The 20883-nt window shown below is 46.1% G+C and overlaps 2 protein-coding genes across 3 annotated transcripts in view; one reads left to right on the top strand and one right to left on the bottom strand.

Annotated features, from left to right (window-relative positions):
* Window positions 1-20883, top strand: part of LOC119446831 (septin-1) — a 610438-nt gene that overhangs the window by 62171 nt on the left and 527384 nt on the right. The window lies entirely within an intron of this gene.
* Window positions 1-20883, bottom strand: part of LOC119446825 (activated Cdc42 kinase-like) — a 102163-nt gene that overhangs the window by 28850 nt on the left and 52430 nt on the right. For both annotated transcript variants that reach the window (XM_037711386.2, XM_049664439.1), the window contains exons 3-8: window positions 14561-14767; window positions 10546-10695; window positions 9793-9984; window positions 3343-3440; window positions 1811-1937; window positions 654-803 (exon numbers count right to left, since the gene is read on the bottom strand). In XM_037711386.2, coding sequence (XP_037567314.1) covers window positions 654-803; window positions 1811-1937; window positions 3343-3440; window positions 9793-9984; window positions 10546-10695; window positions 14561-14767 — 924 coding nt within the window. The remainder of the gene's footprint in view (window positions 1-653; window positions 804-1810; window positions 1938-3342; window positions 3441-9792; window positions 9985-10545; window positions 10696-14560; window positions 14768-20883) is intronic.

Here is a 20883-nt window from a genome sequence, read left to right as displayed (position 1 = left end):
ATATTAACCTACCTCTAGTTATTGCATATTAAAAGCGCGCAGTATGCATCCAACGGAACTACGTCCCACGCACTGTGAAATAGATAGGTGAAGATGCTTATTGCAATAGGGTTGGCAGCGATAGCTGTGAACGCAGCATGCGACGACCCGGGAGGCAATTTACCGGAAATATGAAACTGAGTGTGCGCTGGCATTTTCATGTGAGACAGGTGGGTGAGTTTTGCGGAGAAGCTGCTATGGCAGGCAGCTGCTATTCTCGAATGCGCGTGCCTCGTACTTTTTCTGGTTTGTATGGGATCTAGCAGCTGGAAAACATATACGATCGCAGTTTGACGATGTGGTGAACATTGGTGCTGAAAGATTGTGTTTTCCAAGAATGTATGAACCGGCAAAAAAGAAGCGTAACTGTATTGGGTAATTTTTTGTGTCCTCGATCACGAATATTGTCACCAGGAAACCGTACGAACAGGATCGCATTAACGAGGCTTTAAGAAAGGTAGCATAAACAAAATGTCTCGCTGAGGCAGAGACGCTTACAGTGCGTTTCTAAATTCAAGCCTCCTACACAGAACCACATCAGCCAAAAGAGCAACAACTGAATAGGAAAGAAAGTAATTTGGGTTGCGGTGAAGACCCTTTGTGGTGTCACTTACATCAGGCAACATTTGAAGTATTTCACAAAACCTTGGCCGCTTGTTTGGGTCGTGCTGCCAGCATTTTAGCATGAGTGTGTAGTAATCCTTTGGACAGCAGTCGGGCTGCTCCAACCTCTGCAGGTTGGGCTCATCTATTGCTTCCAATATCTGTCAACACACAAGACACTAATGAGTGCACTGGATCTGAGAAAGATAGGAGCTAGGAATGGGTTCTCGTGCTCTGGTAACAATGAAAAGACTTTCTTTCTGCTGTCGCAAATTCTTCAGAATAGCTAGGTACGATGGCTGGTAAAGAAATAACATCAAGTGGAAGGTGCAAACAGCAAGTCACTAGGTGCTAATTGTATGGCTGCTCCCACTATGTTGACACTGTGATAAACATGCATTTTTAGGTGGTACAAACAGTAGCATTATTAACGCGATAGCATTAAGGGCGCCGTGTCGCAGAAAATCCGGCGTCAGCGTGCAATGCGGGTGGTGGAGAAAATCATCCCCAACCACCCCGACCGCACAGGCCCTCCACATGATGCAAGGTTTTGGTGAACAAAAATTGAATTTCTCACGGTGAAATGCGTCTGAAAAATGGTAAAATACGACTTTACCATTTGGCGTCGGATTCGCCATCGGACTGTTTACCAATCGGCGTCGGATTGTAATTTGAATGTACAAGAAAACCTAATTCTGCTACGAGGAAACTCAAACACAAACCCCTTTCCAGCATTTCTACCAGACCTGCACACGTCGGGGCAATAGCAAACAATTAATAAAATAATAAAAAAAGGTGCTAGGGCCTTCACATTTTAATTTAAGACCACTTATATTCCCCCTGGAAAAACGTCCTTCCAGCAATGCATTTCTGTTTAAAAGTGAAGCCGGCTTTAAGAGGATGGGTGAAAGCTTGATCTTTGTAAGCTGGCTTTCCCACGTTCAGTGTTGCACTGAATAAAGCCTACTTGCCGTATGCGAACGATGCGATGCGAACGGGTCCCGATAATGATATCGCGTTCTACTCTTAAAGGCGAAGCTTAAGCGTCCTCCAATTTTTTTCTATTAGAATAATGAAAGCACTATGTGTATTAGCTGTATGAGCCAAATTATTTAGCACAATGTACTTGTTTCACGTTGGCTAGTACTTCAAATGACAAGGTGCTCACCTGTTGGCCAGTCAATGCAGCCCAGGGTTGAAATCCGTAGCTGAACATTTCCCACAGGGTTACACCATATGCCCATACATCAGATGCTGATGTGAATCGCAGGAAGTTAATACATTCAGGAGCACACCTGTTGAAAGATTCCATAAAAAGCCATGTGGAACATACCAAGAACATGTGGAATTTATTGCGTACTCCACAATGAATTTACGAGGGCGAGTCAAATGAAAGTGAGCCAAAGCGAATATATGACAAACGGGGTACTTTATTTAAAAGTAGTCTCCATGAGCATTTAGACATTTGTCCCACTGACTAATGAGTCGCGTGATTCCCATCTCGTAAATCTCCTTGGGTTGCTGTTTCAAAAAATCTGTAACTGACTCTTTCACGTCATCGTCCGCCACAAATCTGGTTGGTTCCCTTGAGCTGTTTTTTTCAATTGCCCAAAAATGTGGAAGTCGCAAGGCGACAGGTCTGGGCTGTATGGCAGATGTTGTAGCGTTTCCCACTTGAACTTTGCCAGTTTTGTGTTAACCACATCAACGACGTGGGGACTGGCATTGTCGTGGAGCAAGATGACCCCATTCGTGAATTTTCTGCGTCGTTTGCTCTTTATTGCGACAAGCAAGCCCAATCCAGTGTTTTACAAATTCAGAAATGATTGATAAGTCTCTCCAGGTTTAGCAAATTCGATCAGTAATGGCCCCTGACGATCAAAAAAAAAAAAAGTAAACAGCACCTTTCCGGCGGAAATGACAGCCTTTGATATCTTTGGGGGCAGTGAATTTGAATGTTTCCACTGTAAGCTTTGCCGTCATGCTTGAGGCTCATAGTAGTGGCACCATGATTCGTCCCCAGTCACAATTGCAGACAAGAAGTCGTCACCCTCATTGTGATACCGGATCAGATGAGTCAAGGCAGTGCCGAACCTCTCCGTCTTCTGGCGGCGGTTCAAAATCTTGGGCATCCATTGCGCACACTAGAGCCAATAACCGAGATGGTCATGAATTATGGTGTGAACCGAACCGTGACTTCGCATGCTCTGCCAGTTCAGCGATGTTTATTCTCCGTTCTTGTCTAATGAGCTCATCAACCTTTGCAATTGTGTTGTGGGTGATTGCACGGTGGCTTTGGCCCTGTCTTGGATCGGCTATGCAACTTTCACGACCTTCTTTAAACCGTTTGCTCCAATGTTCACAGTGGCCAATGAAATGCAATGTTCACCGACACGGCAGCCATACGGCGACTAATTTCTTTTTGGGAAACACCTTCAGCTCTCAAAAATCTCACGACACCATGCTGTTCAACTTTTTGAGTGTCCATTATGTCAGGCAACCATCTTCAACCCAGTGTATGAGAGCATTAAAGAACATTTATAGCCACACCTGCATGTCACTTTGGTAAATGAGAGATGCCTGTGTGCTATGCACATGCCTCGCAGATAATGGACCGAACGATTATTGCGTGGGGTGGGTTGGCTCCCTTTCATTTGACTCGCCCTTGTACCTATCTACCATCAAAGGTTTTATGCTTACCATGCAATTGGGAGCTTGAGATTAACGTTGAAGTTTGTCTGATAGTAGTCTTTGCCTACACCAAGTGCTCGAGAGAGGCCAAAGTCACTAATCTTTACCTGAAGAGGAAGAACAAAATTAGTGATATCGTTAATGCAGCACTACCACTGCCACAAGTACAACACAAGTGCATTCCTTCGACACACACAGCTGCAACTTCTTCTCAGATACCCCTTTGTCCAAAACAGGAAAACTAACAGTCATCAAATTGTAAAAAAGATAGTATATGTAGTGAGAGAAATTATCATTATACATTTTCTTGTGTTTCTTTTTTTTTAATTTCCAAAATGCATCCGCTCGCTTTTCTTTCCCCCTGTTATATGCCTTGGTTCCTGTGTGTGAGCGCGCTTTCTGCGTTTTGCTCTTTAACTGGCAACTTTTATATTATGCTCATTTTATGAGAAGTCATGCTGGTATTCATATTGCCAAAATGCGCCCTTTTGTTCGCCGCAGAGCATAAACCGGGACTTTTTTTTTTTACTCAGTCGTTGGCTAAAGGTGAACTCGCGAACGCACCCACCTTACCACGTTCATCACTAACTGGGTGAGAACAGCGATCAGAACCTCCCTCAGTAATGACTAGAGACCGGATTTTAGGCAAATGCCTTTTTTGTTCCTTGCGCTCCTATCACCCCATTTTGATATATGAGCATGAATTAGAGGTTAAGAAGGGCTTTTATAGTGTTTTTATAGTGCCTATAAATGCCTATTTTGGCGTTTGTGCCTAAATGCCTATAAATGCCTATTTTCAATATTGGCGCCTATATGAACACTATTTAGCCTCAAGTTTCGCTTTCAAGTGCAGTTGGAGACCATTATTCATGTTACCGGGCAACATTGACTGTTCGGAACTCTATGGGGTTCATCCTAGTCATCTAGTTCAAGCAACTTTCGGAAAACAACCCCTAGCTTCTGTGTACCTCGGAGAGCCGTCAGGGGAAAGGAGAGTAAAGAGCAAAAGAAGAAAGAAAAAAATGTAATGTGCACGCGGCTTTTGTTTCATTTGTGATTTACTTTTTAATGTGTTCACTGCCGTCGAGCGTTCCTTCTCAGCGTACAAGATCATTCTCAGTGACAAGAGGAACAATTTTGAATCCAGAAATCTGGAGATGGTGGTAGTTTGCAATTGTTTCCACAATCTTCACAGTGATTCTTAGACTACGTTCCGCGTGCTCTCCAAACAGATTTCTTCAAACACGTGCACTTCAAATGGGCGGAAGTGTATTTGGCAGTGTTCGGGTGTTTTGCCTGTACAGTTCCGAAAATGTCATTGCATATGAGAAAATTGCCAGAGTTGCACCAAACAGTCATCATGTAAGAATTTGTTATTTCTTAATACAGTTAAACCTGGATATAACGAAATTGACAAATTCCCGAAAAACTTCGTTATAAAGAGGATTTCGTTATATGCAGGTTCGGCACGAAAATTCGAAAAAGAAACGCTTGCCGTATTTACTCGATTCTAACGCGCCCTCAATTGTAACGCGAATCCGTTTTCCGTTTTCCTCGAAGCACTCATCATTGGTATGTCACACCAGGTACCGGATGCGTGGACGCGTGTCGTTTCGCACAAGCGCAATGCATCGGAAACGAAGAGCGAGCATCACGATGGCGTCGTAGCGTCGTATAGTGTTACAGTAGAACCCCGCTGTTACGTCGTTTTCGGGGGCTGCGTTTTCCTGGCTGTTACGTCGTTTTCGGCCGGTCCCGGCACAGCTCCCATAGAACCCGATGCATTGGTAACCCCGCTGTTGCGTCGCAACTGTGGGACTGTTCCCGCATCATACGTTGCGAACTGCCACCCCGCGCCGGCCCGAGCGGCCATTTTGACTTTTCATGTCGCGTGGCTTGGTGGCTTGATGATGGCACTGACCGCCCAAAGTGTCGGGGGCGACAACTATGACGTATTAGGGGGGGGCTCGCCCTCCGTGATAGTGTGCGTCCCCCGCGCGCTTTCGCTCGCGCATACGGCGCGCGGCGACGATTTTATCGCCCTTGGAATCTATACGGAACCTCACGGCGATGGCGACGCCGACGGCAGAAATCCGGTTGAAGCGTCCATATAATTGCTATCGCAATAAAACGTGCGAGGGGAGCCTACGACCGCGTCTAAATCTCGCGCGCGCAAGAAAAGCAGGGAGGAAGCGCGCCTTCTTCTGTTGCGCTCGAGGCATCGGCGAGGGAGTGAGGGGGAGGGATAGCGGGGCGGCGTTGTACTGTACTCTTGCATCAACTGCGTACTGCGCGGCGGCGCGCGGTCGTATCTTGAAAGCGATCTGCGTTGGGGCAGAGTCTAGCAGTGTAGGTGCGTCGGTGGCTTGTAGCTTTGTGCGTGCTGTGTGTTCTCGGCGCTCAGTTTGCGTTGAAGCGATAGACAACAGCACGAAGGTCACTTTGCTCGCTTCTCCAGCGGCACTTCCACACGCCGCCAGCGTGTGACAGCGCGTGTCCGGCGCTCATCGAGTGTGATGTGTCACAGCGTGTACCAGCACGTCGGCAACATTAACTGGAAAAGGAGAGAGTGCCGGCTTGGCGGGCTAGGCCAGCTGCAGGATCAGGTTTAAATTAAGGGAGGGGGAAAGGTCACGTCCGCGGCGGCAAGATAGCCGGGTCGATGGATGCAGGCCCGCCTCGCACACGCATGCACGCACACGGGCGCTCGCTTCGCATTCCGTCGCGGCGGAGAAGGTGCTTCCGGTTGCTGCTCGCGCAAAAATGACAAAATTTGGGGCGAAATCTCTAGGTTGTTGGAGGGGAAAATTCGTTATATCGAGGGGGTCTCCCGCTGCCACTTCGTTACATAGAGGTCTCAAATACATGTGCTTATATGGAGTAATGGCGGGGAATAGAAAAACTTCGTTATATCCAGGAATTCGTTATACGGAAGTTCGTTATAAGCAGGTTTAACTGTAAATTGTAGTCTCTGTTGCACTTATTATTTGTCTGTTTTTGTTGTGTCTTAATTTAGCGCTTTTTTAATCAGTATTCCCATCTTTCAAGTATTCTTTTTCATGCTTGTTTCACTTTATGCAACGCTCGAGTACAGTGGTCATTGAACATGAATATGAGCAGTGTGCTTGTTGAATTACGCCAAATGATCGTCATTAGACCAGCAGTTTTATGGGACAATTACATGGCTATGTTCAACTGTTGGCGCCTTTGTGCCATCATAAACAATAACATTTCTTGTTTTCCTGTTGTAGATACAGGTCGCGCACGTCTTCGCTTGAAATTATTTGAATTTATGTAAAAATTTATTGTGCCTATATTTACGACGTTGGAGGCCTAAAACGTTGCTTTTCCTGCCTATTTTTGGTGCCTAAAACGTGCTTTTTTAATGCCTAAAGATCAAACCTCTAGTAATGACCTCCCTCGGTGGCAGTCAAATTTCTTTCTTCCGATACGGTGTAGCCATATCGCACGCCGTATGAGGTTTTGTTTGCCACGAGGAACTGCAAAAAGCTTGCCCCCCTTGGAAATGCTATTCCAACATCCAACAGCACAGCAAGCCGGCATCGTGCTGCAGCCGAGCGCGTCTTCAAAAATGTAAACAGCCTACGCTCACGCACAGCGCACATGTGTCTCGGTGTTCACTAATGGCACCGTTTTCCCGCGATAAGAAAAGCCGCGTGGGTTATTCGTCACCTGTCAAGCCTCATCCAATGGGAGGGCAGAAAACGGCGAAGAAATCGGGAGAGGGGTAGAGGGCAGGGAGGAAATTCTCATTTCCTATTTGAACAATGGTTTGCGCTCCCTTTGGAACATACAGGGACCTTGGCCGCAATTTTGTAGCGATGTCTTATGACTTATTCCATACTAGTCTTATCATCCACCGCTCATGGCCAGCTGATCCCGTTGATAACGCGAGCGGACCGTCGCTCTGACCACTGACAAAGCGCGATAAGCGCGAAAAGGCATTATTGCCAGAAAGGCATCGCTACAAAATACCGGCCCTTATTTGCTCTATGGCGGTGTCGGAGCAATGCCGGTCGGAGGCACCGCCACGTGATTTTGCGCGCTGCTGAGAGCATTGTCGGTGCCCTGTATGTTCGAATTAACCATCGCAAATGCTTTCGCGTTCGAATTACTGGGCGCTCCCCGTGATACTTGGCATGACATATGTTCGTAATGCTCCTGCATCTTACGTTGCATTTAAATGGGGCGGTCACGTAAATTCAGAGGTGCAGCCAGCGTGTACGTTGCAACAAGTGACCGATGCGTTGCAACAAGCGACCGGCACGTTGCAGATATGATATACGACGCACCCGCGTGGGTGCCGTATCTTGAAAGCGATCTGCGACGGGTGCAAAGTGTGCGCCCCTCGCGGACCTTATCATCAAAATGATCTGCTATGTTGACAAAGTGCGCCTAGTGCCACTAGCTTCGTATGCGCTGTGCCTTCGACGTTTATTTCGCGTTGAAGCGAGAGACAGTGCGAAGGTCCAGTTCGCTCGCTGATGCTCCTGCGCTTCCTCATGCCAGCGTTCCGATAGTGAGTGTCCGCGGTCATCGAGCGAGACGTGTTAATGTTTACCTGTGCACGCGTGACATCGTGCTTGTTAATTTAATAAGCGAATGTTTACAAGTTCATATGGCCGGTACAACTACTATTCTTACTTCGTACAGCTGTCTACTAATTTGCTATCGCAATTGTTGCTTCACCTTTCGGGTAAAACTGCGTTCTTTCTTTTTTTTTCGCGATCCCTTGAAAAACGTATCAATGGGACGTTTTCTTCTTGCCCAAATTGTCTACAATTGCCTTCCGAAAACCGTATAAGTGCGCGCACATGATCTCGGGAATGTTTTCGCACGCCACTGAATACCTGAGCACTTCGAGTGGAGGGAGCGTTTTGGCCGTCGGGGGCTGCGCCGCGGTCGTTGTTGCAGCAGCGGTCCTCGTCTACTTTCTCGCTAAGCATCGGCTAGGCTGTGATGTGGTTCGGTCCGCTCGACGTGGGGACCAATGAGAGATTGCGCAGCCGCGTGACGTAGTCGGTTGCTCGGCGACTATGGATCCCGCCCTGATCCCGCTGTGCCGGCTTGTCTGTGCAGGCCGCCCTGCTGGCTCGGCCGCCGCCGCTGTTGCTCACACGTTCGTATGATCCACAGCGGCGTGGCAACCATGTTCGGAACAGCCAATTTTTTTCGTATTGAGAGAAATATATTTCGGCCGGGGAATGTTACGAATTCGCACCACACCAAAATTTGTACCAGCCGGGATTGTATCACCGAGGTTTTACTAAGTCTCTATAGGTTACGTGCCAATTTGCAACTTTGAACTGAAAAAGGTCTTTCTTTTACGAATGCTGAAGTGGTGCGAGGTGTGATAATGGACCTAGTGAAATACAGAGCAGTCATGAAGTTCCTTTACTTGAAAGGCCGCACACCAAGGGAGACTGTCGATGACATGAAAGAGGTTTATGGGGAGGATTCCACATCATATGTAGTCCAAGAACTGTCATCATGAATTCAAATGTGGTCGGACTTTGGTGGAAATGGCTCCAATTGCAAGGCAGCTCTCCACTCCGCTATCGATCAACACACCATCCAGCAAGCAGAGGATGCCACTTTAATAAATCGGCTCGCAACCATTTGATAATTTGCGCAAAATTTCAAGATTTGTGTGGGCTCCATGGAAAAAATCATTCAAAATCATCTTCACCTGCGTAAGGCATCCGCTCGCCGAGTTTCCTGCTCACACCTTTCCAGAAGCAGGAACGAGTCGAATGATCCCATGCTATTTTGACAACGTGCCATAGAAACCAGGATAAATTTTTAGACAGACTGATCCCACAGGATGAAAGCTGGGTCCATCACTCTGATCCAGAGTCCAATCGATGCAATGGAAGCATCCGGGCTCAGCAACTTCAAAGAAGGCACTTGCCCAACCCTTGGCAGCAGGCAATGACGCTAGATTTCCTATATAAGGGTACCATGATTACTGGGACATACTATGCTTCACTGCTGTAGAAATTGCTGGAAGCCATCAAAACCAAGAGACATGGCACGTTTACTAAAGTGTCTGCCTTCTGCAAGACAGTGCCCCAGTTCACAATTCAGATTTTGCCTAGATAGAAGCACTCTGCTGCGGGTTTGAAATTCTACCGCATCCACCATATTCACTCGAACTTGCACCATCGGACTTCCACCTTTTTCCAACAATGTAACGTTGATTTTGGGGCAACCTGTCGACTTCTACAAGCAATGTATTTAAAGTTGCATAAAGAGATGGGACAATTCCGTGTCCCTAGGTGGCACCTATGTAGGGAACGACATAACTGTGCCAAGTTCCATTGCTCTCAGTCCACAGAAAGTGGGTAAGGGGAATTCTTTAATGAACACTCCTTCTACACTCACTAAGAGTCTCACTTAAGCAAACCTTGTTACTTTTCTGAATGAATCGTTAGAGACCTTGTTTTTGGCAAAGACTAAGATGTTCCGTGCAGCCAGGTCCCTGTGGATGAGGCGCTTGCTCTCCAGGTACTGCATGCCATCGCAGATCTGCATGGCAAAGTCACACAGTGCCATCACGGGGAAGCTGGGCCGCAGAGCAGCCTCCTTCAGGCACTCGAGCAGTGATCGCAGAGGTGCCAACTCAGTCACCTGCATCCCAGCACCCGCAAGTCAGGGTTATGCAAATTGTGTCTGTTGTCACTCACCAACACGTAAGAAATCCTGATCACCTAGAAATCTAAAGCAATTAAACTGGAGCCAGATGTTTTCTAGCAACTAATTAAATGCTTATCACACATGACCAATATGATAATATACTAATATCAAAAAACTTCAATGTCCAGAATAACAAAAACAAAAACTGCAAACAGGGCAAGCCAGAGCAGATTCATTGCGAGAAAAGCGTATAAGGACGAGGACACTGATCGTGGAAATATCCTTATCTTTTTATGCTTAGTGTCATTGTTTCTGTTGCAACTTCAAAATGAACCCTCAGTAACACACATATCAGGCCAACAGACAGTTGAGCAAAACAATAATAGTAAAACAAGGAAAACCAGATCCTTCATAAATAATTATGCATTACCATGGACCATCACAGAACACCTACATTGATCCTGCATCTCAACGACGGCTTGAAAATTATGAAACAGCCAACTAAATACCGAGTTGGTGTCACATTACTAGGACATCTGCAAACGTTCCACTCACCAGCATGAGAGATACGGTGTCCAAAACAACCCCATATAGTCGGACAATGTGCTCGTGGTCTATGGTGTGCATAATGACAGCTTCTTTGAGAAACTCCATGGGGTTGTTTTGCATTTGATCCTTGCTCAGACATTTTATGGCCACCTGGATCTGCAGATAAGAGATACATGCTGTCAGTCCATGACTACAAGACAGACTACTGCAGATGCTCAGGACCAAATGACAGAAGGCCATCTTCGCACAAACAGAAGAAAGGAGCTGCTGTTGGGGTGCTTGGTGTACAGTTACCATGGGAGGAACACTATCAATCTGTCTGTCTTTGTGATCAACATTTCAGCACTAATGCTACCCATCAAGAGGGTAAAGCAGCCAAGGGAATTTATTCTGCCATAGTGCCAGTCTAAGATGACTAGTGCGTGTCTTCTGCAACCTAAAAGAACCCAAGGACCTTTCAGCACAAGTGATTACGGCCACCCTAAAAGAGCTGCCATCATCACTCTTCAAGGACGTGTTTTAAGCATGAAACACTTTTGGCTCCCGTTTTCGGCGACCTTCAAGTGACCTTGAGCCAAAAGCCAGAGCCGTTATCCGGGCACTCAAAACAAGAACATGCCAGCAAGTTGCGAGAACAAAACGAGATCATCCAGGCAACCAGTCAAAACTTTAAAAAAAAAATTAAATTATGGGGTTTTACGTGCCAAAATCACGATCTGATTATGAGGCACGCCGTAGTGGGGGACTCCAGAATAATTTGTACCACCTGGGGTTGTTTAACGTGCACATAAATCTAAGTACACGGGTGTTTCCGCACTTCGCCCCCATCAAAATGCGGCCGCCGTGGCTGGGATTCGATCCCGCGACCTTGCGCTTAGCAGCCCAACACCATAGCCACTAAGCAACCATGGCGGGTGTCAAAACTTTAAAAATGCGGTATCTGGCACCCTTTGCACAGGGACACATTACATATGCTAGTTACTCTCCAAACAAGTGACAAAAAATATTGCTTCCGAGTTCTTCCTAATGTTTCTTCACAATATCACTCAAGATGTAACTTCTAGTACACTGATGTTTTATTTGTCCTTTCCAATAGCAACGTTTAAAAAGCAGATACAGGAGACCTAAAGCCGCACATTCTGACCACTTCTATGCGACAAGAAGAAAAAGTGGCGGGAGACGCTAAGCACGTTGGACTGTTGCTAGAAGAAACACAGTTGAAGGCGGCGGCGGCACCACAGGCAGTAAAAGACGCCATATGGCAGCCATTTCATGCTTTCATCTACTCAATTACAGGAGAGCCAGCAATTTTTTTTATCATAGAAGACCAGTGCATTTCTGTACACAAGCTGGCACAAGAGGCTGAATTATCACTGGGACATGTCAGCTTTGTCAGCTTTATCAGCAATTGATATTGATGATATGGCTGTGCAACAATTGAATGCTGACCAAAAGTGGGAGTGTGTTGTTGCTTCAAGGACCTTGAGTATTAAACCAGTCAAAAGACAAAGTACAGAGAAGAGACGTGGCACATACAACGACTGGACTAACAACTGTGCTTTGTTGAAAAACCCCGTCTACCTCGTCTTTTGACTGGTTTAATACTCAAGAATATGTACCAACTGACCCAGATCGCAACTCTACTTCAAAGACAATCTTGGATAATTTTTTGCAATACTTAAGAATTTTTTCTCAAGTTGACACAATGAATAGGACCTGGATTTATTTGTAAGAGCTCTACCCCAAATGTTCACACAGTGAGTCCTGAAAAAGTTGAAGAGGGTGTGTGTATTGACACCACTTTCTCCCCTCAAAAGGGCTCGGTTGACCACAAGTAGGAGCTGGACTGCTGTTTGACAAGGCATAATTTTATGCATGCACTTTTTTTATTATGCAACCCATTTATAGCCTTTGTCACAGTGGACATTGACAAACAGACATAACAAGAATCATTATAAAATTTCATGTGAAATATGGTGTAGAAGTTCATCCAATATTGCAAAGGGCCTACGGAAAGGATGCACTAAAGAAATAACTGAGTTCAAGTAGGTCCAGCATTTTCAGGAGGGCTGTCAAGACCCCAAAAACAATGCAGGATCAGCACACTTCACCTCATGCGAAGATGAAAACAATGATCATGTGCATTCTCTTCTGTTAGGATATCACAAGTCCTTGGTTTGCGAAAGCCACTAATTCATAGGATTTTGACTGAAAATTTGCAAATGAAAACAGGTTGCACCAAGTCAGTGCTGGAACTGCTGACTCCTGAACAAAGGTTGCAATAAAACAAAAAAAAATTATGCGTGGCTCTGCAACCGCAAACACCAGAGGAAAGCCTAGTAAAGTAGTGGCAAACCACACGCTTAGTCTAACTTTTGCTGGGCTTCCCCCATGTCCGCTGGTCTCTGGTGTTTGCAATAGCAGAGCCACGCATATTTTTTTGACATGCCAGAGCAGATTGAGAATGCTAAGATTAGCAATCTCTCACTTCAGTCTTTCGGAAGCAACGAGTGTCCAGTTCTCTGGTCAAAACCTGCCGAGCCGCCGCCAGAGGCATCGGCTGCAGTCATGGACACCGGGCACGTTCGGCGCGAACGCAGGGAAACGCGGTCGGCGTCAGCAGCAACTCTAAGCGTCCCACTACCACCTGCCTCACTCCTCCGCTCCACCTCGCATCCACTATGCTGCATGATGCTATTTTTATACTCTGCTTTCACTCTCTCTCAGCTCTCTCTCCCCCATATTGGCGAAGCTGCGGACGACGGAATGACCATTATAGTGAGATTCTAACAGCTCCGCTGTAAAATATGTCGCATTGATTAGAAAACTTCAGACGACAGCAACAAATTTTTGCAAAGTGTTGTCACCTGCGACAAAACTTGGATTTATGAATACAACATCCAGCTGAAGTCACAGAGCAAGGAGTGGAAAAAGACATGAGCCGTGGCCAAAAAAGCCTGGAAGAAGAAAGCAAAAATCAGTCACGTTGATTGTGTTCTTTGACTACCATAATTGTGCACCATGAATCTGTGCCTGAAGGTCAAACTGTCAATGCAGCTTTCTATATGGAGGTGACAGAGATTGTGTGCACTGCATGTGACCAAAGTTGTGGGCAGAGGAGTGTTGGAATTGGCAAATCTACACCATGGTAATGCCCATGCGCACTTTGCATTGGTAGTAGGCGAGTTTTTTCCACGTAATTCCATCACTGTGCTTGATCACCCTCTCTCCCCACTAGCTAGATTTAGCTCCCTGGAACTTTTTTTTTTTTGTTCTCTAATTCCAAACTGGTGCTCTGGGGGCGGCATTTTGGCTATGTGACGTCAATTCAAAAACAGATACACTGCTGCCGAAGCACTTAACGGAAGACTTCCGAGGGTGCTTCGAGCAATGGAAGTTTAGGTGAGACCAGTGTATTGCGGCTAATGGGAAGTGTATTTTTAAGGTGAACACATTAATATATCTAAAAGTCTGTTAAATACATTTTTTTTTTTACTGTAGTGCACAAACATTTAGGACAGACGTCAGATGCCCTGGAGACTAACACCTGTCTAAAGAATTGCACTACCCAAACTTTAAAAATTTGTGTTGCAGATGACCGTTGTCCTTGTAGCACGCCTCCAAATGGATTAAACACCACACATTACTATGCAATAAAAATTGAAATGTGAAATGAGCCAGATATTACATTAATACTACTTAAGAGAAGTGTTGTTCCTCTGGGAGTGTTTCTTCACTGAAAATGTAGACTTGTCAGACACTCTCGGTACAATGAACCACCTGTTGCTCTGAACTTTTAAGTGACGAACAGCACACCTCAGGGTATGCGGCCGGGACCAAAGGAAGAGACGTTATCCATGTGAGGTCATTCATCCTAAGTGAAGACAAGCTGGCTGACCCAGGCCTTTGTGCCTGTTTGAGATATCCTGAAGGACAGACGAAGAGAATAACCTGCTTGTCCGGCACCTAGCCATTTCCAAATGGCCATTCATAAACATCTCGCAATACCTAACCAGCTCACCCTGTCTCCATCTTCGTTGGTCCAGACGCCTTGCTGGACAACACCAAACTCGCCGACGCCCAGCTCTTTGTTGATGACAATGCTGTCTGCAGGGATTATATGCTTGCTGGGAACCCGAACCTGTGACGAGGAACCCTTGTCCGTGCTAGTGTCAAGCAACAGCACTGACGACTGGTCCATGTCATCTTTAGCTTTGGGGAGAATCATCTGCACAACACAAGAAATCACGCGTTTTATTATATTTGATTTGTGCATAAACATAAGTTCTACCCAACAGCAATGAGCAATGGCAACCACATGGCAGGCAGGGGAATGAGCTGCATTCAAACACAAACACTTGGAACTATTTGAGACAGCAGCAACTTTGTTTTACAGCGTAAGCCGTAATATAGCCATTTCGGTTCGCGATGGTATCCACCGCCGCCGCTGGGGACCATAACCGCTATCGCCAGAAATGCGAAAAAAGTACCTGGCTCCCGCCGGGATCGAACCCGCGCCCGCTGCGTGGGAGCCAGAAAATCTACCAGTGAGCCACGCAAGCGCTTGCTATCGGGCAGCGTAAAAATGCCCTATAACGCTCCCTAGGCAGGCGCACCAGGGCATATGACCGGAGCATCCGCCAGTATGGTGGCACCATCTAGGTAAGGCACCTGCAAGCGCAGCGCGCGCAGGTGCAAACGACAAGATGCGATTCAGACGAGGCGCGCAATCAACGCAATCCCGATCTGCCTGAACCTCCGACAGTACGGTGGCGCCATCTAGTTAAGGTGCCTGCAAACGCAGCGTGCGCGACATGCAAGTTGCAGTTCTAAGGCTTGATCGGGCTCAGCAGACTGCTATGCAGAGAGCATTACAAGCCACAGCTCGCCGCCGACGCCAGGTGGACAGTTCAGATTGTTCTCGTCAAAACGAGGCGAAGAGACTTTGCCGCGAAGACCCTGTTGTGCGTAGTGCCGAAATTGGAGCTACTCTTGAGCCGCTTCACCAGCTTACGCTGGGACTGTGCAGCGTGTACCGCGCAGGCCTGTGACTTTTTTGTATGTCTTATTGCCCGTTTTTCCTCTCTTGTATTTAGCTGTGGAATTTTTCACTGTTTGTTTCTCAACACAATCTTGGAAGTTCCTGGACGCCAGATTTTCCTGAAGTAAACCTGCTCCTCGCTTTCCATCTGTGGTTATCGGTTCCTTTTCAAAATTTATATTACTTCAAAAATGGAAACTAACATAGTGTAAACACAACAGCAAGTAACAACAGAACAAAATAAACAATGAAATATGAAAAGGCAAAGAAGGAAGAAAGAAGGTAAGCATCTGTGTTATCGCAATCTTTTTCTATAGAAAAAGATATCAAGAACAGTTATTGATCTGTGTGTACTAACATGATAAAAAGATAAAAAATGCGACTATAAAAACAGAGCTTGAGGTGTGGGCAATAATACAGGAAGTTTTTAAAGAAATACTTCCACTTGCATTCTCCACATCAACTGCAAAGCCTTATTTCTATGCTTACAATGTTCCTGTGTCCATTTTTAGGAAAGATACACAAATGGTTTTCGGTGTTCACAGGTTTTCAGCCTTTACACAAGCAACTTTTGGCATGTTCTACCATGATTATATCAAAAAGTGGTCATAACACCAATCTCTTTTTTAAGTTTACATGGCATTTATCAGTTATCCCTGAAGATGGAATCACAAGTGCAGCAGCTAAAGTTTGTTTAATCCTGTCCTCCTGAATGATAGGTCATGTTATTCTTTCAGCTACCCATGGCTGGCCTGCCACATGAAGCACTGCAAGTGCTCATTGAAAACAAAACCGTGACCACAACAAAAAGACAGCTATGTAATGCTAAGAGATTTTTATTTAAACACGCCAGTAGAATGCATTAGAGTTAAAGCAAAAGACACAATTTCTTAAAAAGGCAACTCTGGCAACCTTTTCAGGCATGTGGATATGCACAAAATTTCTATTCATTATCCAAGACCTCTGCTTACGTTTGCCAAACAGCGTGGCCGACAGTTGCAAAATTATTCTACAAATTAATTTTAAATATTGTTGTGCATACTCCCAATCTGTACTCCAAGGCACATTGTTCCAACTGGCCACTTTCCTCCTCATGATACAGTGTAGACCGCTTATACCGTAAGTCGCTGGAGTCACGAATATCTGCACTATAAGCGGTACCGCACTATAACCAAAAGGATTTTATTCTGACAGCAATTATATGGACAACCCAGGCCAGTAGCGCACCCAGGATCTCTGCCAGGGGGGGGTTGACAGTTTGCCAATACCATCTAAACAGCACTAATTTCGATTTCTTCACGGGAAATTGTAAAAAGAAATGCACTTTTTGCGAGTGTGCAGACGATTGCGCGTCTTACATCTGAGTTGCAGCACTCAAATGAGTAAGGAAAGAAAAGGGGTTAAACAAAAGGGGGGGTTAAGTCAGCCTCAGGGGGGGGTTACAACCCTCGAATCGCCCCCCCCCCCCCCCCCCCTGTCGGTGCGCCACTGCCCCAGGCGAATTTCTGCCGTCGCTGTCGCCATGAGGTTCCGTATAAAGTCCAAGGGCGATAAAATCGGCGCTGCGTGCCCCATGCTGTATGTGCAAGTGAAAGGATGCAAGAGTGAGCTGGTGATCGCGGATCAATCTCGCTCCTCACTAGCGCCAACCTTGACAAGTCTATTTGCACTCGGCCAAGTGGAGTGACGAATCGAATGCGTTATCAGCCCGCACTCGAGACTCCGTTGCCCTGCGGCGCAGGGAGACAACGCCTTCAGGCCATGCGCAGAAAAAATATTAACGCAGAAACTCCACTTGAGTTGTCTAAGTATGCGTAAGCCTTAGCCACTTGCTCATCTCCACGCAGCTGGGTGTCATTATCAATCTTATCAAACTTGATCCCACCAGTATAAACACTTATCAACCCTAATCGGTCATTATCAACCCCTATCTGTAATCAATCTTATTGGACTCGATCCGACCCTTCTCATCCCTTATCGGTAGTCATCGATCTTATCGCAATCGATCCTATCCTTATCAACCTTATCGGACATAATCCGACTCTTAACTATTATCGGTAATTACCATTCACTTTATCAGACTTGTTCCAGCCCTTATCAACCCTAATCAACCTTATAAGAATTGATCCGATCATTGTAAGCCCTTATCGCTCCTTAGCACCTTATCTATACGCACGCCGATCCATTATCAACCGTGATGAAACCCATATAACCCCTCAACTCATTGAGTGCTTATCTATCAGCATTGCACGACTCAAAGCGCATGAGCCGTCAGAGATCAGTGGCATTTCGGTCGGTGAAGGAACGCCCCAACGTAAGGCGCATCCCACGACCACCGAAACGCATCAGGGATGTGGCGTGTTTGTCATTAATTTTTTTCAAAGTCGCAATTTTCCCTATGTTTACAATGCTCCAAGTCGGCACTACATGTGGTTCTAGAGATGGCTGTTATACCACAATAACCAAATCTTTCAACAAAGCCTTTATAGAAACTGTGCTCACCTGACATTAATTTTGTACCGCCGGTACAACACATTCGTATGGTTATATTCACTTTCTGCAGGCATGGGTATTTTAAGTTCATAACTACTTTAAGTTTTTGTGTAGTGCATGGTGTGCACAGCGCGATTTATAGGTCCTTTCTAGGCCATGAATACGAGAAGTGTTGGCTAGTGCTTTCACGTTTCTCGTGTATAGCACGTTTCTCGCATACACATGATGCAAAAAATTATGCAGAAACTCCTCTGGGAGTTGTTTATGTATGCGTAAGCATTGTGACACTTTCTCATCTCCACACAGTCCAGTGTCACTATCAATGTTATGAAATGTGAATCGACCAGTATAAACGACAGCACTGCGGCGACATGAACTGCTGCCGACGGCGGTGCAAGGTGAATTGATGACGCAAGCAAACTACTGCAGGTGGCGGCGCCAAGTACGCTGATGTAAGGTCCTTGTATGTTCCAAAGGTAGCGCTAACCATTGTTCAAATAGGAAAGAAGAATTTCCTCCCCGCTCTCTACCCCTCTCCTGATTTCTTCGCCGTTTTCCGCCCTCCCATTGGACGAGGCTTGACACGTGACGAATAACCCGCGCAGCTTTCGTTATCGCGGGAAAACGGCGCCATTAGTGAGCGTAGGAACACCGGGACACATGTGCGCTGTGCGTGAGCGTAGCCTTTTATCATTTTTGAAGATGCGCTCGGCTGCAGCACGATACCGACTTGCTGTGCTGTTGGATGTTCGAATAGCATTGCCAAGGGGGGCAAGCTTTTTGCGGTTCCTCGTGGCAAATGAAACCTCAAACGGCGAGCGATATGCCTCCACCGTATGCGACTGGCTTCAAAAAAGTCTGGTAGCAGGAGTATTGCAACGAGGGATGCCGTTACAAACGTGCAATAATTTTGTTTCAAGTTTTCACTATAATAATGTGCAAGTATGTAATGTGCAATGATTACTGTGTTGCAATGTCTTTATCTTATTATTTAAATATTAGGAATTCATAAAGGTGATCTTACCTTTATGCAATGCTGATGTTATGTGCAGTAATTGTTTTGTTTGAATGTTTTGTCTTATTATGAATATATTTCTGTTGTGAAAGAGTGCCTTTATCTTTATGTATACGCTTACAAATGCGCGAAGAGGCAATGTGCAATGATTTCTTTGTTTCAATGTGTTATCATACTTGGAAACTTGTGAATGAGAAAGAGTGCTCTTTATTCGCTACAATAATCATGTTTCCTTTGTTTCAACTATGTGTAAATGTGTGTTCATAGGAAATATTTAAAAGTTCTTGGCATTTGGAGGCATCCTAACTGAGGGAGGTTCTGATCGCTGTTCTCACCCAGTTAGTGATGAACGCGGGAAGGTGGGTGCGTTCGCGGGTTCACCATCAACCAATGACTGAGTAAAAAAAAAGTCCCGGTTTATGCTCTGTGGCGAACAAAAGGGCGCATTTGGGCAATATGAATAAAGGCATGACTTCTCATAAATGAACATCATGGAAGAGTCGCCAATTAAAGAGCAAAACGCAGAAAGCGCGAGCACACACACGGGAACCAAGGCATATAACTGAGGGGGGGGGGGAGGGGGGGGGGGAAACGCGCGATGCATTTTGGAATAAATAAAATAATGTTGAGGGTATTTAGCACATAAATGTCTCCGCCGTGTTCTGTGTGCATAGTTTCATGCAGTTCTTTGTTTTCGTAAATGCGTCAGGTAAACTGAACACTATTCGATTCCGAGAAACAATCAGCAGTAGTAAAGACTGCTTCCTCGTCTGAGCGACGCAGATTCTCTTAATAATTGAAGGTACTACATATCTTACGTAGATATTTTACGTACGAACAGCCTTGTGAAAATGCACCCAGAACAGTCGCGTTTCAAGCAAGCGCTTCAACGCGCCGCATGCGATGCGAAATGAAGCGGGCGGTAGCGGCGTAGCGGCCGCGCGCTTCCTCACTAAAATGGCGGCCGAGAGGGAGGGGCGAGGGGGAAACGGCGCGGAGAGGAGTTTGCGCTACTTTTGAAAAACACAGGGGCCTTACGCTGATGACGTTCCGATAATTATAAGCCGTTATCGCTCTTTAGCGCCCTATCCATCCGCGTTGAACCACTATGAACCATGATCAACCGTACTCCGGCGTCGGCTGCGTATGGCACATCAGCGCGAACCATATCTAGAAAGCGATCTACGATGCGATCAGTGTGTGCCGACTGCTGATAGCTTCGCACGCTATATTCTCGCCGCTTCGCGTTGAAGAGAGAGGCGCGGGCCCATATCTTGAAAGCGAATAAAACAACCTGCGAAAGGGGCAGGGTGCGGCGTGTGCTGAGAGCTTCGTGAGTGCTGTGTTCTCGCCGCTTCCTTCGCGTGGAAGCGACAGGCAGCACGCGGTGAAGTCACTCGCTGCTGCGGGCTCTATCTTGAAAGCGATCGTCTTACTGGACGGACGGACGGACAGACATGGGTTTTCTCGTTGGGTAAGCATAGAAATGCTTACGCATTTAAAATGAAATAAAACAGTTGGTATGGCATGCACTGTCTTGCGCTGCAAAAATGCTTGTACTACCGAAGCGCCCGATCATTCGATGAGCCTCACTGGCACGGTTGCGCGCAAGCACATCGAAGAAATATGTCAGTACACCGGCGAAACTCATCAATCGCAACGCACGATGTATGGAGACACTTCTCCCACATAATTCAGTCTGCGTAGTGCGGTATTGCACGGCCTTTCGTGTAATCAAGTAACAGAGCTTACGTGTTTGAATGTTATTCCGCAATGTGGTGTACCACGACTCGCT

This window comes from Dermacentor silvarum, chromosome 3, assembly GCF_013339745.2.
Source record: "Dermacentor silvarum isolate Dsil-2018 chromosome 3, BIME_Dsil_1.4, whole genome shotgun sequence".
Classification (NCBI taxonomy): domain Eukaryota; kingdom Metazoa; phylum Arthropoda; class Arachnida; order Ixodida; family Ixodidae; genus Dermacentor; species Dermacentor silvarum.
Note: the sequence above shows the minus strand (reverse complement) of the source record. Positions and strands in the feature narration are given on the sequence as shown.